This window comes from Haliaeetus albicilla, chromosome 24 (assembly GCF_947461875.1).
Source record: "Haliaeetus albicilla chromosome 24, bHalAlb1.1, whole genome shotgun sequence".
Lineage (NCBI taxonomy): Eukaryota > Metazoa > Chordata > Aves > Accipitriformes > Accipitridae > Haliaeetus > Haliaeetus albicilla.
The window spans coordinates 21,741,781-21,766,820 of NC_091506.1; the positions used below are offsets into that span (position 1 = coordinate 21,741,781).

General features: G+C 38.9%; 1 protein-coding gene across 2 annotated transcripts in view; it reads left to right on the forward strand.

The window, feature by feature from the left end:
- The window catches only part of SLC6A11 (solute carrier family 6 member 11), a 108,138-nt gene extending 85,433 nt beyond the window's left edge, over positions 1–22,705 (forward strand). For both annotated transcript variants that reach the window (XM_069769769.1, XM_069769768.1), the window contains exons 8-15: positions 179–282; positions 6,237–6,361; positions 8,516–8,628; positions 9,973–10,110; positions 14,747–14,849; positions 15,737–15,837; positions 17,204–17,374; positions 19,197–22,705. In XM_069769769.1, the coding sequence (XP_069625870.1) occupies positions 179–282; positions 6,237–6,361; positions 8,516–8,628; positions 9,973–10,110; positions 14,747–14,849; positions 15,737–15,837; positions 17,204–17,374; positions 19,197–19,349 (1,008 nt within the window). In that variant the 3' untranslated portion in view covers positions 19,350–22,705. The remainder of the gene's footprint in view (positions 1–178; positions 283–6,236; positions 6,362–8,515; positions 8,629–9,972; positions 10,111–14,746; positions 14,850–15,736; positions 15,838–17,203; positions 17,375–19,196) is intronic.
- Positions 22,706–25,040: the final 2,335 nt, after the last annotated feature.

Here is a 25,040-nt window from a genome sequence, read left to right on the forward strand (position 1 = left end):
AACTGGGAAGGAGAGGGGAATTTAACTCACAGCGTATTTTTTTGAAGGTTGTGACTTATAAAAGGTTTGCCAGACACTATTACCCTGTACAGTTGCCTCTGCAAATTTGCAGTCAATATATGCATAAAGGTGATTTCTTCTTGACCTTTTTTAACCACTCAGGTTTTTTTGTCTTCAGGTGTGGGTGGACGCTGGTACACAGATATTTTTCTCTTATGCGATCTGCTTGGGGTGCTTGACAGCCCTGGGAAGTTACAACAACTATAATAATAACTGCTACAGGTAATATCTTCCACACTTTATTTTTATATTTAGTTTCAGTGATGGAAATGTCCGCATACTTGGCTTTACTCAGAAGTCTTTCCCTTTTCCTTTAGCTACTTACATGAGTAATCATAAGCACATGCACATGTTTGTATGGGACAGAGATCTGTAATGTTTTTTATAATTGTTTCAGAGAAACTCTTTTCCAAATTTGGTGTTTTCAACCCTTTTGATCATATCTGACCCTTGCACAGCCACAAGCCACTCAGTACGCACAAGCATATAAATTGCACATATAATATACTGAATTTCATACATGTATAATTGCATGTGTGTGTAATATTTGATTGTATGATGTATATCCGCTTAAAAAAAAAAATCCTACAAAAATAGTCATTAAAAGTTGCCTGTGTTTGGTCTATGCTCTGAATGTCACTTTTTCCCGTAGTTTACTGGCTCCTAGCTGAAGCACAGTAAAAATGGATAGCGTTACATTGTTTATCTTTATAGAAATCGGTAGGGAAGTTGCTAATGGCTTCAGTAAGTTTTAATCTTTCTTGAATCAATGTCAAAAGGACATGACACACAAAATCCTCATTCCATTTTATTGGCATGGGCAGGAATATGAGCACTACTATTTTTTTCTTCTGGCATCAGTAGTTATTGAATCAGTTTTGCTACAATTCAACAGCCTTTAACATGAGACAGTAAATGATGGTTTGATTGTACTGACTCCATGATGATCTCCAGACAGAGAATTAAAATTTCATTTTTTTCTATAAAGGAAATAATGCAGTCCAAAAGCAAAAGAGTCCCAAACACACCAGCCCCCAAACCCCCAAAGTGTAAGTATTTCAATTCTAAATTACAGTTTTACTTAGTTCAGGAGACAGTTTTAGAAAACTGCCACCTTCTTTCAATGTCTTAGCAACAATTTTCTCTTCTGTCAGAGAAACACCAAACAGTAGGAGCCTCCAGACAGAGAGGGAATTGGGATACTGGAAACCACAGGGACACGAATGTATCCACCAGCTGAATGTCTGCAAAGCTATCCAGCAGCAGTTTAGGGTACTTTGCTATCTAAACGTGCAAAGTAACTCAGCAGCAGCAGAAGTTACTTTTTGCTTGGCTACGACAGCCAAAATTCCAAATGTTTTGCTGTATAAAGTAGTGTAAGTCCCCTACTATCTTCAGTGCTGACTGACATTATTTTCAGAATAACGATATAGATGCCCCAACAGAGGGTAATGAATGCCCTAACAGAACAGCGGGTAACGAAAGTTTTCCCCAATTAGCCTAAGTGATGATTTAACAAAGGCACTACCTCTTTTCTCTCTTATTTAATTTTATTTTTATTTCTTTCCAGTTGCATGCCATCTAGAAACTATTCTGTTACTTCCTCAAGGACTGCAGTAATCTTTTTACTATGGTTTTGTAACTCATTACAAAAAGCAGGAGGTTTGATATATCATCAGAGAGCTTATGTAATTTTCCTTCTTTTCCTCTGACCCTAGCAGCATAGCTTGTAAAAACATCAGGAGCTCTCATTTAAAGCTCCTGAGCAAGGTGCTGCAACAGAACACTTTTTACTGAACCCAAGCTTCACGATTCCTCTAACAAAATGTTTTCGCACATTTCCTGAATAGGACAGATTTTATTGTGTCCCAAAGTACAATTCTTAAGAAATCTGAGGAAACGAGTAGGACAGAAGTTAGCTGCAGAAGGCAGCTGAGTTAAACAGGGTTGCTAACAGAGCAAGACATACAAAGCAGCTATGCAGTGGAAAGCGGAATTAAATTTGTATTCTAACTAGCACTTAAAAAAATTAAAATCGAGCCATGGATTTGCCTCTCACAATACCTACAGTGTACTGTCTGATTGTAACATCTACTTCCACCCTTTTTGCTCTCTGTTTTGCTAATTTTATTTTTTTTCCTAAAGGAGAGTTGTGGTGGAAAATAAGGACATGAGGTATTTTAGTGGGAAATGGGAAAACCTAAACTGCACATGGGTTTTTCTTATTAGCAACCTGATCTAATTCATGAACATTGTAAATGAACTGGAAGCAAGTCACTTCACATCTTTGAATAGGAAAGGAATTTTTATTGTCCTTACTTATCTTTCACTGTAATACATTAATACAGATCCTCCCTGGATTTGCAACAGTTTATGTCAAAAGTGACTCTTATGAAAAGATGAAAGTAATGGCAGCACCATCAGCAGGCAATGTTTTCACCATATAAATAAAAGAAAGGTGTACTGATGTTTCCTCTAATTTTTAGCAAGCTACAAATTCCTAATACATTCAGACCTTTTAAGGGATGGATTATCTTCAGACAACCTCAGCAGACAGGAGAGAAAAACGTTCTTGTTCCTGCTTCGTGTGCTCTGTCTTGGCAGAACCGATCCAGCTCCCTGCTGGACTCTGTGCATTTCCCCACCAGGGGAAACGCCATTCGGTGTCACAGCACCATGCCTTTGTACTGGAGGCTGCACCTCAGCAGGACCATTTTTATGTATGAGCCCCGTGTACAAATCAGCGGTAGGCTGCCATGTTGCCATGGTGGTGCAGAAGACGAATGAGTGATTTCACACACTGTCAACAAATGGACAAACCTTTTAAGAAATGAAGATGTGTCCTTTATCGAGCTTGTAGTCTAAGAGGAAAAGAGGAATGGGAATGGGTCTTGAGGGGGTCCGTAAAGGCAAGGAAGTAACCAGAGGGATGCAAAAGGCTCTGTGGACTCCGCGCTCTAATCGGAGAAGCTCCTTAAGGAAGGCAGAATGAATTTTCAGCAGTATCCTGCCTGTCAGGCGGGGAGAGGATAAGGGATGCATATCTTGAATTATTCAGGTGATTGGCAAGACATTAATTTGGAAGACTGTGAAGTTTTCATAAAAATTTGAAGTTTTCCTTTCATTTGAAATAAGTTTGGGCTTCAGTCAGGCTCTGATGCCTTCCTACCAAGGATGCTTATAAAAAATTGATGGAAAATTAGATAAACTTCATGTTTTCCTTCCAATGGTTCTTGGGCATTTGTGTTTTAAAATTCATTGGTTTCACAGTCAACGGATCCAGATCCCACTCTCAATTTTCCTTTCTGTAGCATAAAAAAGAGACTGAACTACAGGTTACACACTTCTATCTAAGGGAAAAAAACCAGTAGGAGTTCAGGGGTTAGTAGAATTCCTGCAAAAAAGGAAGGATGGAAATTAAAATCAGAGGTTATATTTTTATTAGGACAGGAAACACTGCTAGGTCCCCAGAGAATTGAGTGTTCAGTCTGTAACTGTCTAACTGGGGAAGAAAATGAAGGAGCTGTGGCTGTGTTATGTGAAAAGAATAGGTACCTCACTAACTGGAGATTATGAAAATCCCCTTAGGTTCACTTTTTCCCATTTCCTTGGAGAAATGCATACCTAGCCTGTAATTATTTTGTACCATGGCATTGTGGTTCGCAAGTCTTCCCTGTGAGTGGAAAAATGGTTGTGCTCCTCTTGTTCTCTCAAAGATGATCTAGTCATATAGGATGGTCCAGCTTAAACCACTTGGGCCGTGCCCTAGAATCTTCCTGCAAGAGGAAGCAGCAGAAACTGCCAGGGGCTCTGAAGGTGCACAGGGAGCAATGTGTCTTCACCTCAAGCCTTTTTCTCATGGTTAGGAACCAACAGCTCTCAAATGTCCTGTGCCACACCGTTCACCGGAAAAAAAATCTTGTTTGGACTGCATTTGAAGCCTGGGAATTATCTATAATAATTCTTATCTGCAGAAAACAGGCTGTTCCAAATGGAGGCATCATATGACTGGTGAGCAGTCAGATCCATCCCACTGAAGTACTGTCTCTCCCCACCCCTCCCAAGGATTAAAAAATACATCTTTCTGACATCTCTTATCGACAGGGTTTCATCACACTTAGTTTTAATTTCTCAGCATTGAACTCACCAGTTTCTTAGGTGAGATAGGCTGGGGTGAGAATCTCTCCAGAGCTACTTCAGTGCTGAAATACACCGAGAAGAATGGTTAGGAAGATGATCTTTTTCTTTGATTTATTTCTCTGCAAAGCACAAAGAACTCCTTGCTCCTGGTTGTTTTCTTTTAGATTGCTATTTTGCTTTAAAACATCCAAAGTGTATAACTAGCCTGGCTGTGCATAACTACGGGAAGCAGTTTCATATGAAAATCAAATAAATAACAGGTTAGAATTCTGACCATTTTCAGAATTTTCAGAAAGTATTTTAAAGGACCTATTTACCCCTGCTAGTGAACAGACAGCATTAGAGAGTTCATGCATGAAAGAAATATGAACATCACTGGACTTCTCCATGTCTGAGTCTTGATCTACAAATGGGAGTATTCATTTTTTTTCATTTCTAGACAAATGTTGGCAATTTATAGATGATATGCCATACAGAAATTTTTTACTATGAAATGATTATAAGAACATAAAAACATTCTCAAAATAATGGTTAAAATTAACTGTGGATAAGGTGACGAGAGAGACACAAAGCCTCCCATGGCCCAATGGCCATAGTTCACCTGATCCCTCACTTTGCAGTATTGGAACGTATGCCTGCTTCCTGCCATTTACAATGTGCCTGATGCTAAGGTGAGCCAAAGTCAGTAACAAGAAGAGCTGTGAACAGATGTGGGACGCAGTGCAGGGCTTGTTCGTGAAGCAATAAGATGCTGGAACTGGTCACCTCACTTTCAACTTAATAAACTGATGAGACAAAGCTAGCAGGATAAAAATACCAAACGAAACAAGCAACAGGACAGAGAGGTTGCCAAGGAAGTTTTGCTGGAATATGTGCCAGGACTTCAAAAATATGAATTGTCTGATTCTCAAGAAGTCACTACAAGTCTGTGACAAAGATGGGAATCATTACTGAAGATGTGGATTCAGAACCTGTTAGGTTTTACAGGGTCATTTCTTCTCACAGATAGCTTGCACAAAAATTTGCTTCAGAATGGTAGTAGGATGGGAATAAAGCAGACTAAGGTATAGGCTTGACAGAGCTACAGGCTTGCCTTGTCTTTCAATGTTTTAGAATCCTAATTTACTTTCAGGCATCTAGGTTAGATTATTACTTTCTCAAGTACACAGCTGTCTCTCATAGCAAACAGTCTTAAAAGACTGACTGTCATGATAAATCATTCCTACCTCATCATCTGTCAAGCCTGAAGTGCTGTCTGAAAGCAGGATGAACAATAATATTTCACTGAGCTCTGGAGAAAGATCGCACCTTTCTGCAAGAGTATTTTCCCTTTTTTTAAAGTGATTTACTATAGTGACATTTCCAATCTGGGAAATAAAATATTTCTTCACCTTGGCCTTGTAATTGTCTGTTTGTAGGATACAGCAGTCTGAGAGATCAGTGTACCTGCACTGTCTTTGCGTACTTGTTAGGCGCTTTTTTAGACATATACATGCTTCTTACATTATGTATGGTGCTTTCCAATACCACAGCTTCTTAAAAAAAGTTTATAAACCAAACTGGAGTTGTATTTTGTATGGATATATATTGCCAATATTCTGTAACTGGAACAGAATTAGCTAAGATCTGACCATAGGATTTTTTTCCAGGAAACAAATTACTACCATTATAGTTTATAAATTAGTTCATATCCTCTGGAATACATTATTACAACTACTGTAGAAAAACTGTTCTTAACACCATTCTTACAGTATTTTTACATGGTTTTTAAAGATTCTATTGAAAAACAGTGAGTAGCAACAGGTTTGCAATTCAACCAGTTAAAACACAAGCAAGGGTATTATGATGGTATCTTCCTGCAAACGCTTATGCCTGACTGATTTCTCTTGGGCATAATATCAGTTGGGAGCTTACTCTTAATGAGCAATTTAACGTCCATTCCTGCAGCTTGGGGTTCTCTTAGTCCTATGGCTCAGTATATGTAAGAAACCCAGGCTTTGGAGATCAAATGCAGTGTTTTTTATTTATATTTTCAGAGACTGCATCATGCTCTGCTGCTTGAACAGTGGCACAAGCTTTGTTGCTGGTTTTGCTATCTTTTCAGTTCTTGGGTTTATGGCTTATGAACAAGGCGTGCCCATTGCAGAAGTTGCAGAATCAGGTAAGTTCCAAAAGCAGTTTTCTGAGTTAACAAAAGATGCCCAGAGGTTGCTGTCAGAATACTTAGTCTGTGCCACGTCTTATGGATAAGTTGACTGTTTTGCAGATAGTTTTACAAAATTTCTCTTAAAAACCTGTTACCTGACTCAGTAGTATAACTGCTAGAAGAAGGGTTCTTAACTATTTTTATAGTCATACATTTATGTGTGAAAAATATTGTTGTTACTGTGCACAGCACCAAATTCATAAAGTCAAGGTACTATTGTAACACAAACTTACTCCAGCTGAGTATCCAGAAGATTGTTTATCAGAGATATATTGCTCAGTTACGTCCCTTGAGTGTTATGTCCTCATGAAAGGAACATTCAGTTTTCTTTAAATGAGACAGACCGAAATACACAAAAACATTTGTTCCTTCTGAAAAAAAAAATAAGGGGGGGGTTGGGGGGGGAGAAAAAAAGATACAGCTATTAAAGTGAAATCAGCTGTTTAGGAGAAATCTTTGGAAGTCCTCTGAAGTCTTGCTTAATGTATACTATCCAAATACAGATTTTGAACAGTCAGAAGGCTAATGCTGTGAGTAAGTTTTTCTCCCAGGGACATACACTGAGACCCTCTGGTTCATTAAGTATAAAAGTTCTTGTTTTGAGTCCAGAAAGGCACAAAGGCCCATCTCTGTGAGAAATTAACCATCTAACGTTCATTACCATCACTTGGAGTTAGGCATCCAATGAAAGTTAATTGCACTTTAACGCCTTTGTGGATGTAACATCTTTAAGCATCACTTAAAACTCAATAGAACAAAAAGAACAGGAGCGCTGCCCAGAAAGAAAAGCAGTATAATGCTAAACTGTCGAGCAGGAGAAATGACTCTCAAGAAGTTAGTCAAGGTTAGCAGGAAAACTGCAAAGCAAGTAAAGCTTCACTGATACTGTTATAGAAAATATTTCTCTTTTCCTAAAGCCCCCAAGACAACTGGCTTATACTATTACAGAAACTATATAGAAAAAGGTTTAAAAAGACTACAGCAACTCTGGAAACTATAGAAGCTTGTAAATACTGCATCAAATGAAACAGCAGTAGTGTGGTGACACGTCTTCACCAAAGTTATTGCAGCAGGAGCACAGAGGTACTCCTTTATCAGCCTTGTGATACTGCCTTTGTATCCCTTCTTTAAAAGCTGGCTAACTTCAGTAAAAGTTACTATAGCATGAGAGTTTGCAGCAGCTGAAAAATGGGCACAGGTGAATAAGAACAGGAAAATATGAGCTAGGTGAGATGGTATTTTAGCAGATCTGAGAAGTTACCAATGCTGTTGCAAAAATGTTCTATTTTAAAGATTTCTGTAGCTATGCAGCCAGTCAACTAATGTTATGTATCAGCAGCAGCACTCAAAAATGCATAGCAGGTTTTGAACAAACCAGTAGACATTTGGCTTGCACCATGTATGGTTTCCAAGATGCAGCTCTTGCCATTGACTGCATTCTTGCACAATATGTCAGATACAGTGCTGCATTAGGAAAAAAAAAACCAAACTCCAGAATATGTTAATAAGTTATATAAGGCAATCACAGGACCACATGCTATTATTTATTCAGGTATGTGAGTCTTGCTGTACATCCACCCAAAGAAGAAGGAGAATGTAAAGTACAGTCATGTCTTAACAGAAGTCTTGAGCTTCAAACATTTGGACAAGATGCAGGCAGAGTCAATGTGCCAAGCAAGTCTTCATTATTGATTAGCTTCATCACCAAATATTTAGACTATTAGAGATGTAGAGTTTGTCAAGGTTTTCAATCTTGTATTTAGCTCCTCTTATCTGCCATAAAAGAAAAATCAAGTTGTGGTGGGTTGACCCTCACCAGTAGCTGAGCATCCACACCGCTGTTCACTCACTCGCCCACCCCAGTGGGATGAGGAAGGGAACAGGAAGAGAAAAAGTGAGAAAAGTGGTGGGTCCAGATGAAGACAGTTTAATAAGTGATGCTGTGCAAGCACTGTTCAGCAGTAGCCACAATGTTGGTGTTAGAAATGCTGTTCTATCCACAAATCCAAAACCCGGCACTGTACAGGCTGTTATGAAGAAAGTTAACTCCACTTCAGCCAGACCCAGTACACAAGTATAAACTATTTCTTTTCTTTTCTTCCTTTTCAGGACCAGGACTTGCATTCATTGCTTACCCTAAAGCTGTTACCATGATGCCTCTTTCTCCTCTGTGGGCAACTCTGTTCTTCATGATGCTCATATTCCTTGGATTAGATAGTCAGGTATGAAACAAACACTATTTTAAATATTTTGTCAGATTCCCTAGCATGTGTATATCAGCATCCTTGATGTAAATAGAATCTAACCTGATGAAAGAATGAACCCTAACTTAATTCCTTGCTTAAAACCATTAATTCAAGTTCCTTATTTTAAATCTTAGTTATGTGATGCTGGAGATTCCTTTATGATTTACCGTGAACACTGATCCAGCCTGACTACAGCTTTCACTATTAACATGGAAATCAGTTTGAACTTAAATATGGGTGATTAAAATTCACAGTTCAGTAAAATACTAGTGTGTCTTCTTTTCCCATTTTTAAAGCATTTTGCAATTAATTTTGAAACCAAATATCAGATAGTGATAATGTAAGTTCCTATGGCGTATTTATACTTTATGATACCATAGTAAGAAATGTGTAGTCATATTCTGCAGCAAAGTGACAGCATAGAAGTTGTCCTTCCTATGTGACCATAAAAATTATGAAAGCTGTTTGATGAAAAATGTAAAGTATCTGGCATTATTAGCATGCAGCTCAGCTCTCAGCATGATTTGGTTTGGAAAGTTTATGATTTTATACTGTAGAATAAAGCTTTTCAGTGCTTATCTTGCATGACATTTCCAATCACTAAGCTTAACATTTTAGTAACTGCTCTTTTTCCTGATCTAAAAATTTTTTTTAAAGTCTTTCTAAAATGACCAGTTCCTGAACTCTACTCTTGACTGTTCCAGTGAAGCAGGCTTTATATTGTCTACTGTTGGGCATTAATTTTGGTGCCTATTTTAGAAACCTTGCTCCAGAGCCCTGAGTCAGAAGCTCGGGCCTCTTGCTTTCTGCTGATTTTTAAAGTCAGTAAGAATGTTCCTTCCCTCCTTCATTAGATGTACTTAGCTTGGGCACTTAATAGCTTTGTGGAACTTCTCTCTTTGGTAAAATGGAGAGAACTTTTCCCCAAAACCTGCAGTTCATTTAGCAGTGCTTGAAGGTGCATAGCACTGCAGTCCTATGAATGGTTTGTACATTATTTAAGTCCCATTCAAGCCACACTTGAAAGATTTCATTTTTAGGTAATCTATCTGCTACAGGGCAAATGCATTCTGAGATAATATTAGTGGATTCAACTATCTGAATTTGGTGGTGGACTGGAAATCCATAGCTTTGGACTTCCTAATTCTGAAATGATGTTCCTCTCAGTTTGAGCTTCTGCTTATACAGAGTGTCTTCAGGGATCATTTGGTCTCTATGATGAGAACATAGAAGGATATTTGAAGCATTTGGTAGCAAATACAAATTCCAACAGCAAATGAGACACATATTTCATTTGTACTTTCCTATCATTTGTTCTAGTTCGTGTGTGTTGAAAGCCTTGTGACAGCTGTTGTAGATATGTACCCAAAGATTTTCCGAAGGGGCTACAGAAGAGAACTGTTGATTCTCGGCCTTTCCATTGTGTCATACTTCATTGGCCTAGTAATGTTAACTGAGGTAAGATGTGCTTTGTTGTACTACTGCAGAAAAAGGGAAATGGGTTTCTTTTTATAATCATAACAGATAAAAGGCAAGAACATTTGCCGTAGACAAATTTCACTGTCAGGAATATGACTACAAAATACTTGAGAGACTGTTCTCAACTACTGTGTAACATTTCAAATGTGAAATGTATCCTCAGTTTCTCAGTGGAGCTTAGGAAATATCTTAATCAAAGTTATGTAGTCAAGGAAATTCCATTTGCTTTGCATCAGCCAACCAGATATACTGATCATGGTTTCTGCTTACTTACTCTGGGCAGATCAGTTTGAAAACAACTACATTTTGGATGACTAGATCAATAAAGAAGATGAATTAAAGTGAAAATAGAAAACTAAAATGTCTTTGATAAAAAAAAAAAAAGAAAAAAAATTTTCAAACAAACTGGGGTGTTTGCTTTGGGATGTTCTAAGTCAAAAATTCTGAGGGTGTCAGTCCATCCCATCAGTTTATGATACAACATGTCTGGCACTACTGTGTTTGGTACCTAGGCTGGGGAGGGACTCTGGGATCCTTTGGTACTTGGTAGGAGTTTAGTGCTTGCTTTGCAGAATGAGTCGCATCTTCCTCTCCTTCACTTTACCCTCTCAAGACAGGAAGAAGAGGGGCAGAATCCACACCCTCCTCTGCCCATGTTCTTCTGCTTGCTGGGCCATTAGAGCTGCCCTGTACTAGGCAGTGAAGCAAAGAAAAAAGTTTCATGTCTGAGGAGCTGTAGAATTAAATGTCTGAGGAATGTTTGTCCAAGGAAGCCTGGCTGTATTAACGGTGAAGGGCCATGCCGTGTCTCTGTTGTGCAGCAATCTCAGGCAGGGTTTCCCAGCGAAGCAGCCTCCCACAGCTTCATAAACTCATCTGGGGTCACTTACATTCCCTCTACAGAGATCCACAGTCCTTAGACTGTGTGCTTTTCAAATTGCTTTGCTACTGAAAATGAGCAAAATCACTCAAAAAAGGTGGTAGGCAATTGTAAGCATGTTAGTCTGTTGTCCCCAGTATGCAAGTTTTTACAATAAATAGAATAAATCAACTAATCAGAATATATTAGCTTTAGATATACTTTCAAGGAAAGAGTAACTAAAGATGGGGAGGAAAGTGCAGACTGGGACAGAATGAAACTTTTATTACTTTATTTAGTGACAGTTTGTGCTAGACTAATCAGATACCTCTCTGATAAGACATATGATACTCTGTATTAAGTAAATGCAGTTGAGCAGAAGTTTTGTATACTTCAGATAAGGAACTGAAAATTCACCACAGGAAAAAATATTAATTTTATTGAAAAGAAAAGGACTGGTACAAGAAACTGCACAAAGGGGAGACGATGACTGTTGGTGTTAAAAGAGATAGTGGCTGAAATGAGATTCTTAGTGAAGTTAGACAGAGCATGGTAGCAATTTTATCTAGTATCTGTAGTTGACTTGCTATGGAAATGAGTCACATATAGTGATTGGCTACATCCGACTAGTGCTCTGGCAATGTATTTCTTCCTTCGTTTTAAACTTTTAACCTATTGGCAGATTTCAGTCAATTTAACAGAAGTTTCAAAGATAAATCCTCTTTGATGAAAGTTCGATGTTCATGAAAGTTGGCAGCCAGATAGAGAAGTCCTACAAGTGTCCTTATTGTTCAAAAGAACAAAGCATGAGTTCAATCTTTATTAAAAAACAAAGAATTCACAAAGAAACTGTAGCCTAATGAGTGCATGAACGATAAGGGCTCACAGTCATCTCTAAGATTTAAGTCCAAATCAGGCTTCATTAACTCTGATGGTCCTGGGTCACAGAGGAAGGCATAATGATAGGGAAGGACTGGATGTCTGGAGTATTAAAGATGGGGTAGACTATAGCAGCACAAGGTGTAAAGTCATCCATATAGTAGTAAACATTTCTACTAGGCATCCCACTCCAGGGTGTATAAGCTGACCATGAATAATTAGGCTGAATATTAGGAAAGATTTCTATCCATCAGAACAGTGAGGTTCTAGGATTTTGTCCAAGAACAATAGTTCTGGCTTTAAACTGGACTTCAGATTGTCCATTAGCTTATGAAAGGTACTATGTGACACAGCTCCCTGTGAGAACAGAGGAATTGACACTGGTTGATTAAGAATTCCTTCCAGGTGTGTGTCCCTACAACTTGAGCATTGGAGCAGAGCAACCTTATAGGGACCAATTTGCCTGTAATCATTCTTACCCTCAGTAAGATAAATTGTCTTTGCTATGTAAAATGGGGAAATTTTGGAGTATTTCCTTCCACAGTGCAAGTCCTAAGCAGAGCACTGAGAGATACATTATCAAAATGTACAGGCTAAAAGAAATATAAGCATGAAGAGTGAAGAGGAAGTAAATTCTCCAAAATGACAGGAATACTCTTGCAGGAGTTTTGTGGAATTGTTTCCCTTACATTGTATTGTCTTAGTTGGTTGATGTCTAAGTTTCCAATTTGCTCAGGTATTTGCTGAGCCTCATTGTGAGCTCTTTGCAGTAAGATGTTCAATTGTGAGATTTTGGGAAGCAGTCAGCTGGCAGAGCTGACTAAAAGCAGTGTAGCTAATAATCAAAAAAGTGTCTGCATTAGGAGAAAAAAAAATCTCATTTAATTATAAGCATTTTACTTCAACATTTGCATTCTTGTCTGGGAGCCGCTGATATTCTACAGTGCTTTTACTATAACTTTTTGCTCAACAGAAACCTTAAAGGACAGAGAAACACTTTTTTCTCAGTATTGCTAGAGAGACATAAGTTATTACTGAGAGGTGTGACTTATTTACATTATCAGCTAGGCAGTCTAAGTAGCTGTGATCCAATGCAGAAATGACGCACTGGTGGAGAACGCTTCATTCCATGGTACTTCAGTAAGGCATCAAAGCATTATGCAGGAGCGAGACTTCCAATGGTAAATATATATCCCAACTCTGTCCTTATCCTCTCTTGCATTTCTAAATACACATTCCTGGATTTTATTCAGGCTTTGGATTATTCATAAAAGATATTCTACCTTATAGAAAAACTTTCTCATTCAGATATATGGTCATTTCCTAACTATACAGTGCTAGTTTTGCCAAATGCCTGCTTGGACATCAATGCAGTTTTATATACAATAACTTTAGAACATTCTTATGTTCTGTAAGATTTAGACGAGATTTCAAGTTTACAGAGTCCATCTTAACCTACCTTCAGTCAGTTAATGCAGAGGAAAAAAAGGGGGAAATCCTAGGTATTGTTTTTGATTTATTTATGTTTTTAGGGTTCTCTTCCATTTGCAGAAAATTGTCAGAGATGTAATGGATTATATGTACTACCCAAATAGCATTACATTTCAACTGAAGAGATGCTCTCAAGCCCCTATTTCCTTCACATAGCTTTCTGCAAAGAGGGAAGTCTTAGGATTCCTTTCTATTGAAATGATCTTTCGTGAATCTCCTCATTATTATTTCAATATTGAATGCATATGTGAGAAAAGATAAAGTATCTTGCACAGAAAGTGCTGTAATATCATTCATATAATTTTAATAGTTGGGTTATCCATAATGTTATTTATTGGACTTCATAGGTTTTCTTCTCATCTTGCCTCAAGGCAAAGGCTCTAGAAAGCCAGCCAGTTTGCTGAACTATTGTAAGCAAGAGAAAAAATACAGGAAAAGAAGAAAAGAATTATGTCTATGACAGATGTGACAATTTATATAGTTGAGTCATAGTCAACCAGTGAGTGAGGATGTCTTAAGCACATTTACCTTTTTCATACTGCTTGGCACTGTGGCACCATCGAATGTATAAAATTACAGACTGTTGATAGTATAGTGTACGTTGTATATGGATGCCGTGCTAACATTGGACAGTGCTTGGTTTTGGTTGCTCTCCTTTCTGGATGTGTAGAGGTTGCTATTTTAAAGCCCTCTGGAGAACATTTTTTAACTTGATAGGAAAACAGTTTTTAAAAGCTTGCTTGGACTCCAGGTGATTCTTCTTTCTTTCTTTTTTTTTTTTTTTTTTGGTCAAATAATAATGACTTGTTTCAGTACTGTGGCTGAAAGGCTGTGAGCTACATTCAAACTTTATAGGTCCGTTTAGTCATTTTACAGTGTCTATGCCATTGGAGAGTGATTCTAGTAGCTACAGATTTTGCCTTCTTTCCCCACATTTTAACTAATTATTTTACATATTAATAGCACAGACACAAAACAAGACCCTGCATCTTCATGTGCAGTGATCTGGAGATCAAAAGCACCTGTAGGTGTCTACAGCTTGATGTGATAACAAATGAAGTTGAAAAAAAGTATGGAGGTGGGAGAGCATTCTGGAAACAAGTCAAATGTAGTTCTCTCCACTACAGGGTTTACTACCTTAAAGCAAATGCACAGTATTCAACTGGCATAGGGAATAACCTTAAGTGCTGTGGAAGAAAAAAATCTTTCACAATACGAAATCACTGAGAAATGAATATTCTTTGTTCAAGAAGGAACCAACTTTAGTAGGAAGATTGCCAGGGAACCAACAGATTGACTGTGTAATTAAAGCCATATTTGCTATGAAATATTCCTACTGGTGCCAACACAATATTTTTTTTTCCTTTTGCTGTTTTTGTCTTTCAGGGTGGGATGTACGTCTTTCAGTTATTTGACTCTTATGCAGCTAGTGGCATGTGCCTTCTTTTTGTTGCCATATTTGAATGTGTCTGCATAGGCTGGGTTTACGGTGAGTTGCTGAAAATTGCTGTGGTTTTCAGTTTTTATGAAAGTTTTCTATTTGCATAAAAGCAATGTGAAAGCCTTGTACCCTTATGGAGTGGGGCCCTCCACATTCCCATGCCCCACCAAAAGTCAGGAATGCCTTATTTTTCCACTCTAAATTACAAAGATAGTAGATTTCCCACCCCACCCCCCCACTTTGGTCCTCCACCTTCCTTCACCAAGGAAGTCCTTAGCTGACTTAGAAAGTGGGGGTGGCAATAAGTCTTTCTTCTTTCACAAAGCGTCTGTGCAGGGCCTGTTCCCTTCCACTTCTGACACTGACAGATAAATCCAGGGAAGTTTGAGTTCATGCTTCCTTAACACAGAAGGGACATAGTAGTGTCCCTAGATCTGCTGTTTCTGTCTGTCAGCAAAGCCAAGAGAAAACCACCACAGTGCCAGGTATGTTCATGGTTACATCCTCGAGCATTTTTTGCACACAAAGGACTGATAATTTTGCTTTGTAAAACAACATATGAACTTCAGATCACACATGTCCCCAGCTATGTAGGCAGTCACACACGAGCTTGTAGCATTGTAGCAAAGTAGCAAAGTTCCTAACTCTTTAACTGGGTTTTCTCAGACTGTTACTGACCAGAAGCCATTTCTGTTTGACAGCTTGCCCACTCCTACTCTCTGTTCATATTGGTCAGATAGAGATGTAGGCAGCAATCTCTGCACAAGTATGGAGCAGATGACAGAGATGTATGTGTCAGGGAAAGAGGTAGCAGCTTCAGTCTTTGCAGCTCTGTCAGAACCCATGTTTTTCTCTTTACTGTTTTAAATACTGACTTATGCAACCTCTTCCATGTACATTCTACATCTGCTTTTCATTTGTTTTTTTTGGGGCAGGCAGCAATCGCTTTTATGATAACATTGAAGATATGATCGGGTACAAGCCACTGTCATTGATTAAATGGTGCTGGATGGTCTTAACTCCAGGTATTTGCGCAGTAAGTACACATGGCCAAATAACTTGTTTTAGACATAAAGAGGGTATTCTGTGCATATTTTTAAAATTTTGCTCCTGCTGATAATTCACGGTTGAGAAAAACCGCCTATTGATTTGTAGCACATGTTTTAATTAAAAAACATTCTGTAGGATCTGTAAAAACTGTTAAATATTCTGTGAATTGTGAGAAATCTTAGTATATACAATAATAGGAAAAAAATAAACTCAGGTTCCTAAACAAGCATTTGCCAACACAACGGAGGCTGTTTTTCACTGCATCACTAGTGTACCTTGTGTACCTAGTGTACCCAGCATAACTCAAGCTCCTCCAGACTTGTGCTGGTTTCCTTGCTACTCCAGCCTCCTGTTTCCTTTCCTCTCTTTGGGTGAGTAGACATTTTCAAAGACAACAGGACGTTTTTTCCTCTAGCAAAAGTAGTAGAAGAGGCCAAAAGCACATCTCATATGCATGAAGAAGGGAAAGGAATTTGCCTTACCAGAAGCTAGCAGTACTGGTGCCAACTCTGGCAATCTGCTGTGGCTACGTAACAGGGACAAAATTACAAAAGGAGCATAACCAGATTGCCCATAAATTTGATCCACAAGTGCTTGAGGATTAGATACTAAAACCTTCCAGTTGTCCAATATGTAAATGATAGCAACTGCAAAACCACAGATGCTGGGGCACCTGGAGATCCAAGTTCCCTTGAGCTTTGCCAGTTCATTTGCAAACTTGGGAAAATTTCTGACTCATTTTCACCAACTCTGAGATGAACTTAATATCACTTGCTCTTGTTAACTCTTTTCACCACTTTGGAGAAAAGGACATAGTAACTTTTCTATATTTCATAAATTTAAATGGTCCAAACTGCTTGATTAGACACCTGTTGAATTTAGACAGATATATTTGAGCTTTTGTGAGGATGAAAGAGTTGGCCTGCAGAACTGCAGATACAGACAGTGGATTAAGGCAACTTTGAAAATTTTGGCTTTCCTTTTTCATCATGACAGGTTGGAGAGAACACAGCTTGTGTTACTTAATCACAGCTCGTTCACGGTAGCAAACCTTAATCTTTCCTGCCCAGGTACTGTTTGCCATCAAAGTGCAGGTTTTATTGTCATTGAGAGGTAAATAGGATTTAAACTTGAAAGGTTGTTCATTTCTGCGAAAGCGACTGAGACAGGTTATTTAAGCCCTCCATAAAAGAAGATACTGCTGGGTGGTTTTTTTTTTCTCTCTGACTGAAAAGCTTACCTCTACTTTCCATCTTTAGGGAGACTGGCCTTGCCTAAACAGTCAGTCATTTTCCTGTTACATAGGCAGTGTTTTTTCAAATACCACTAATATGTTCCTCTGCTTATTTCAGGGAATCTTCATCTTTTTCCTGGTGAAGTACAAGCCTTTGAAATACAACAATGTATATATATACCCTGACTGGGGCTATGGCATAGGGTGGATGATGGCACTCTCTTCCATGATCTGTATCCCTTTGTGGATCTGCATTAAGCTGTGGAAGACAGAAGGCACTTTCATAGAGGTAAAATATATTTTTAGATGAATGATACTGAAAAAAGAAGTGGGAAGGGAGTGTGAATCCTCACCTGCATGAGACTAAGCACAGTTTAATCAAAAAAGCAATGCCACGTACCTGTTGCAGTGGCAGCTTGGGGTAGCCTTCTCAGTCACTGGTGGAAACAGGGATCTGAATTTTCTGTTTTCTTCTGAATTTCTTTCTTTTTTTTTTTTTGCCTTTTTTTTGCTGACTTCAGCCTGTGGTAAACTAACCAATACTATAGCTTTAAGGTGCTCTGTTCCTGCTCAATTTGTAGCTTAAAATGTCTGTAACGTCAGCTAAATCCCTCAAGAAGGTTTGTAATAGCCATTCATTCAGGTCAGCTGCCTTCTTTCCATTGTTTTGGTAACTAATCTTTGTGCTGCCAGGATTTTCCTCCAGGAGCTGGGTAGCAAACACTCACATATGTCTTCAGGACAGTTTTCCTGATTGCAGTTCTCTGAGTAAGAAATACAGGCAATATAAGAAATATTCGGTGCAATTTACTAACATTTGGTATCAGGTAAAGATTATTAAATATATGACCTTTTCTCCAAAGAAAGACAATGAAGATGGCTGTAATGGAAGAAACGGGAATATAAATCTTATTCAGCTGTTTGGGATTTCTCATATTCCAGAAAAGCCTAGTTCTGTCACCTGGAGTTCCTTAGATACTAGTCAGTAAAAGTAGGTATCCCAGAACTGCCTCCTTCTATCTCAATACATACATGGAAGGGACTTTATTCAGTCGCTTTCATGCTTTCTCAGTCTTTCTTATATTCTGTAGGATAATGCCAATGTGAAGAACAAGACAGTAGGAATTTCTGTGCCTAGGGTGCCTGGGGCTCATTAACTTATCTAGCACTTCTGAAAGATCTGTCTCACAGTGTATACCCACACTTCGAAGATTATCCTCCACTCAGAGCCAAAGGGTATGACATCTGAATATATCTGAGTATATCTCAGTGTAATAGGTACTGCTTTCTTGAATGGAGAAGGTAATATGCAATTTATTGTGCTGTCTGATGGCAGTCCATATTGAAATGACTCCATTACACTGATTAAATACAGCCTGGACACTACCTAGGAAATCTTTAGTGTGGGTATATAAACAAAAAATGAATTGTCCATAATATAGTTTTCATAGCATGTCAAAAAGGGAAGTTTTGCACAAACCTTAACATTAAATATTTCCTTAATGCATCAACCTTACCCTGACTCTACAGGTAAATAGACTTTGTTTATAGTCTGAAGCACTGCAGACAGGTCATTATCTTTTCCATACATGAATGACAAGCGGGTTTTTTCAATTACAGTTGGGAGCTTCTCAGGAAGCCAAATTCCTGCAACATGTCTGCTCCCCCAGCTGTAAGCAGCAATGTTGCTACTGATGTTTTTGCTAGAAAAGAGAAAGTTCTCAGATGAACATGCATATTTTTCTTTTGCTTTTAATTGTAGCTTAATACGCTTCGGCAGTCTCTTGTTTATTTATTTTTTTCAGTGTATAGTACCACGAGAAAGAAAATGTACCCATATAACAGGCCTTACCCAGAGCATTGTGCTGAGTTTCTTCATGGAGGGGGATGTTACTCTAAATCAGCATGAAAATACACTTTGACTTTGTCTTTGCCTTCACTCTCTATGATTTGTAAAGAATTATGCAGCATGCAGTTTTATGGATTTACCTATAACAGGGAAATGAGCAGCAGACATGCAAGAGAAAAGGGTTTTATTGTCAATCTGTGTAAGAAACGTGTGCCTGTGACCAAGAAAAAGATAATGATTTCCATTCTCTCGGATTTTCTAGAAATTCAGGAAGTTGATTACACCTAGCTCAGATCTGAAAATGAGAGGGAAACTTGGAGGAGGAGCCTACATTGCAGCAATAAATGACTGCGATGCTAAACTGAAAGGAGATGGCACCATTTCAACCATTACAGAAAAGGAGACACATTTCTGAAAGAACTATCTTTTTTGTTTTATTTTTTTGTATAAATAAATAAATAAATAAATCCACTTAATTATAGAGGCTGGCTTGTTTTGCACAAAATTTATTAACCAGTTAATTTTAAAGTGAAAATTGTATACTTGTTTAAAAGTGATTTTTTTTTAAATTACTATATAAGTAATGATTATGTAAAAGAAAAAGAAATAGTATTATATGGTATGTTAGTGATGACTTCCTGTAATATGGTGATTTCAGTAAATGTTTTTTTAGAAGTTAGAGGGACCTGTATAATGTGCTGTAAAACTTTTCTACTTTGATTTCTGGCAGGTGTAATGTTGTATAGATATATGCATTCTAATGTGTAAGCATTTCAGACCATTTCAGCTTTTAATGTATGTATATAAAGGGGACCAGAATGTCCTTTTGTTTATATTGGAAGAAATCGCGAGGGGATGGGGGGATGACTTGTAACGGCTGTTGCATGTTACTGTCTAAATGTGGGCTGTATCCAAAGTCCACTGAAATCAGAGGGAGCCTTTCCAGCCGAGGCCAGTGGCTTTTGCACCAGGCTGCGTGTGATTCAGCCTTTCCCTAGGCTAGGGCAGCTGCAAGGCTGAGTTTTGCACGTAACAAAGCTCTTCTTTCAGGGTGAGTTTTGTGAAGCCGGCAGGAAGCACCACCGCACCAGCTCTTACCACCTTCCCTCCACCCTCCATTTGCTTCAACAGGTCTAAAAATGTGGTGGAATGGGCCCACTTCTGAGTCACTGTTTTTCTGGAGATTGGATGGAGAATATTTCTTAAGAGCTATGAATTTTGCTGCTCTTGTAAGTTAACGGTCTCTGAGATGATGTGTACTGCTGCAGGAGACCTCTAAAACTTTTTCATTTTCTTTAGTGTCTGGGTGGCCAGTACTTCATTTTGGCCGACACTTCCCATCCCCTGAAGTGAAATGTGTTTGTCTATGCTTGTAGAACAGGAGATGAAGGATACTTTATATATGTGGAGATGTTCTGAGGAAAAAAAAGAGCAGGTTTAGAGCTCTGCATACCTTGGCCTCTCTGTCTGTCTCTGTTTGCCATTCTGTCTGTACATCTACTCATTCCCCTCAAAAGAAATCAAGGATCTTGTAATGACAATGTGTAGCACTATATAGCTTTTCTCATGTTCAAGGTACTTCCTAGATACTCTCAGATTAGGCATTGATTCTTCCACCCTGAATGGTATCAAGGCCTGCACTGAAGTCAGAACAGGAGCTTATTTGGTGGAAGGCTAGAGTAATTGGTCTTTAATCTCTGCAAGAGTTCCAGGAGGTAATTTATATGTGGTGCAGATGAAGGAATTAAGATAGGGATGTTGTGACTTCTCTGTTTCACAAAGGGAGTAGTACTGGGTTTGTGATATCGGGCCTTTTTAGTCTATCAATTGTATGAAGTGACTCCCTCTGATTTAAAACAGATTTTGTCTGTGAATCCAACTGATGGATGGTTGTTACCATGAGGTATGCAAATGGTAGTCCAGGTATCAAAATCTCTAGACTAATCTCTTAGGTTGTTTAGGGTTTTTGGTTTTGGGTTTTTTTTTCCTGCCAATATTCCAAATGCTATTATTTATTCTGGGCAACTTTTTTTTTTTTTCTTGTCCTGTTTTTTTATTTAATGGTTCTATGAGAAACCTGTGGAGGAATACTGTACTACACTGCACAATAGTTGATGAGGAGAGACAAGCAACAGCCTAAGACAGCTCAGAAGAAATGTCATAAAATCTGCTCTCTTCTCTGCAATTCAAAATCACCAAAGCTCAGATACCAGCATCTGGATTTATTTAAAAACAGCAGTGGCTGCTAGCCTTCTACAGAGGAAAACATTTCACTAGAAGTTACTAAGTATATCTTAATATTACATAGAACTGTACATATAGTCAGCATGTCTTTGAGATTTTACAGTTACCTTTTAAAAAAGCATTTTCATAGAATCACTTTGTCTCAAGTCACATCATTAAATCTAATAGACCTATTTAATTTTACTTATTTATATTTTTGTGTGGTAAGGTGGAAGTCTAAGAGGGAACTTCTCTACCACAATTCTACTTCAAATATTTTAAGTCCTGCTTGCCTTTGCATGTCTCCATCGTTAGGTGCTTAGGAGAGGACATTGTGAAGGAGCCTGCCTTTACAAAGGTACAGAACCATCATGTTGTGAATGTCTTGTGAATGCTGGCCTCCCTCAAAGACAGGCTTCAGCTTGCCATCCAGAACTGAAGGTTACCAAAGAAAATCACAGTCCCATTGCAAAATGATACTTCTGGAAGAGGAATGCTCCCAGGAGTGAAACCACAGATTGAGTTATATACAGCGAAGCAACTGAAAGCTACATATTGACATTGAAAAAATGCCGACTCCAAAACCTAGAAATTAAAATTTTTGGAAGTCCTAATGAGTCCTAAATATTTTTAATCCAGTGTCCCTTTCTGGTCTTTCTCTCCACTCACCAGAGTTGCAGGACTAAGGCCCCAAAGCCACATACAGGCCTTGGGATGGATTATGTTCCCTCCCACAGTAAACGTCAACACATTTTCTTATCAGTGAAAGATGTGCAAATGTAGATGCACTGTTAGGTTATACTTGGCCTTGATTTCAGTGAAGTTATCTTCAGCAATCAGGACTCCTCGTGAACGTTTACAATAAAGTGTGCCAAGAGGTGGAACCCACACCACTCAACTGGCCACCCATTAGGCACAAAATAAAAATCCCAGGCAAGTCAGAGTTGTCCTTTGAATGATAACACAGACTGCTGTAGCAGAAAAACTTGGCTTGTGCATTTTAGCTTGTCAATGTACTTTGAACTGTTGTACTCATCCAAATATCTCCACAGGAACTATGTACTTTGTATGGAACTTGCTTCCTATTCTGCTGCTATGAACCATTTCACCTGTAGCTTTATACACATACATATGGTTTGGCATGGTCTAAAGTATTATACAGTATTACTAATGTGCTGTGCTTGTAAATGTGTGCATTTAATATCTGACTTGTTTAACACTATACTGATTTTTAAAAAAATATTTTTCTTTTGTGGGGAGGGATGTGGTAGGGTAAATTTCCTAATAGTATTTGTGTTTTGTTTGGGGCTTTTTTGAAACAATATGAAGGGGAAAATGCAAAAAAAATCATGATTTTTTTTATGCAGTAGAAACAATATTGCCCTTTTCTGAAATATCTGCAGTATTATTAAAAATAATACAATAAAAATGAACAACCACTAAGGTTTATGTTACATTTTGCACAAAGAAAGATTGTTTGGTTTTGAAGGGCACAAGATTTCGTCTACTTACTTGTTTTCAAAAATTAAAGGAAATGGGCAAAACCCATTCTGTGTATTTTAGTTTATATCAATGTATGTTATATGACCCTCAGCTAGCAAATTAAATAATCACCACTACCCTGTTAGGGCAGACATATGCCCCTTGATTTTAAATGGGGAGCTTAGAAACAAGAGAAGATTTAACAACTTGTTTGAGCTTATCCAGTAAATCTGCGGCTGAAACAAATGGAAGTTTCCTGATCTCACAACTTAATGTCGGTGTTATTCAATATAAATCCATGTTGCTCATGGAAAAGTGCAGACCTGCTGCCACTTTCCTCCCATCCCTCCCCACTTCTGGCTGTGCTTTGTTGTGGCCTGCTTTGTGTCGCTGGCAATGTTAGGATTGCCCTGCAGAGAGCCACCTCGGGAACTGGGCTGGCTGAAACTTCACCCAACAAAAGCCTCTGGTCAGTTCTCAGTAACTCCAGCTCATTGCCTGGCCGTACAAATGCTAGTGCTGAAGGGAGACACCACAGGAAGGTGAACTACATCCTCCAGCTGCTATACACTCCACTGGATTAAAATAACCTTCTAACCATGGCCTCATCACAGGCCAATGCTCTGTCCCTTCGACTATCTTTTGTACTATGATTTTATGCTTTTATACTCTTCTATACACCCAGAGTACTGCATTCACCTCTGGGGCCCTCAACTTAAGAAGGCCATGGACCTGTTGGAGTGAGTCCAGAGGAGGGTCACAAAGCTGATCAGAGGGTTGGAGCATGTCTCCTATGAAGACAGGCTGAGAGACTTGGGGTAGTTCAGCCTGGAGAAGAGAAGGCTCCAGGGAGACCCTGTAGCAGCCTGTCAGTACCTAAAAGGGGCCTACAGGAAAGCTGGAGAGGGACTTTTTACAAGGGCATGTAGTGAGAACGAGGGGTAGTGGTTTTGAACTGAAAGAGGGTAGGTTTAGATTAGATGTAAGGAAGGAGCTCTTCACCGTGAGTGTGGTGAAGCACTGGAACAGGTTGCCCAGAGAGGCTGTGGATGCCCCATCCCTGGCAGTGTTCAGGGCCAGGTCGGATGGGGCTTTGAGCAACCTGGTCTAGTGGAAGGTGTCCCTGCTCAGGGCAGGGGGGGCTGGAACTAGGTGATCTTTAAGGTCCCTTCCAACCCAAACCATTCTATGGTTCTATGATTCTTTCTTATGTTGGTGGTTCATATACAGGGAAAAATGCTTGCTTTAGTACATGACACACTGATGAAAAACTCTGATATTCTACCCTGAGGCACCCTATTATATAGTAGCCTGCCACAGAGGAAATGAAGCTCTTAAAGGCTGTTTTTCACCTTAATTAATGAAGCATGGCTATAATAAGGAAAATGTGCTATGGATTTTGACAAAGCCTTTCAATTCCTCTCTGACCATACCAAGTACTCTACCCAGCAGCAAAGATACTGCAGGAAGGATGTGCACCCTTTTCCCAGGGTTGATGTCCTTGCACCTGCAGCAGCAGCCCATGGCAAACCTAGGATCCAGCCAAGCAGCATTACAAGGTTGTTGGCCCCATCTTGCAACTAAATATTGAGTAAATCTGAACAAATCTGGCCTCAGGTGTTGGTGACTCCCCATTCAGAGGAATACCTGAACTTGGTCATCCACAGTGCAGCAGCAAGCCTAGTGAAGACTGAAACCACCAATTTCTGACTAGATCAAAAATGCCCTAGTGAATTATATACTTGCACATTTGGCTGGGAGAAAATGTGAAAAATTGCACAGACACACATAGAAAGGAGAAAAATGGCTGGAATTCTCTTAAAAAAGGTTTGCAGAAAGCTGAAAGGCTTGAGAAGGTGTAATACACAACTGCTCAGACTCCTCAGATCTTTATGAGCACTAAGGGCCAAGTGCTAACAGTACAAGACAGTTTCCAGCTCTTCTTTCTAAAGCTACTCTTAAAATATAAACTATTCATTACAAAGTAATACAGCAAAAGGGACCAAGATTTGGTCGCTGATTTGAAGTGAGAATTTGAGGGAAGAGTTGCACACCCCTTTTCTTACATACTTTAATTTTTAAAAGTTCAGCTCCTTCATCTTTTTTAACCTTTGCTCTCTGAGAGCTGCAACCAACCTCAGCCATGACTGGGACTCCCTCAAGTAATCTTGAATTCCAGTCACACCCACCTCCTTGTTGGCTGGCTGTGCTCACATTGATTGCAGAAGGCTCTTCTTGGGCTTTCAAGCTAATTTTCTGCATTTCTGCATTTCTGCCACCTCAGTTGCCTTGGTCATCACCTGTGCTTGTCCATCCTGCAAACAGAATAGCCTTGAGCTATACTGCTGGTACTGACAACTCAGAAGCACAAGTATCACACATTGTCATAAGTGGAAGGAAC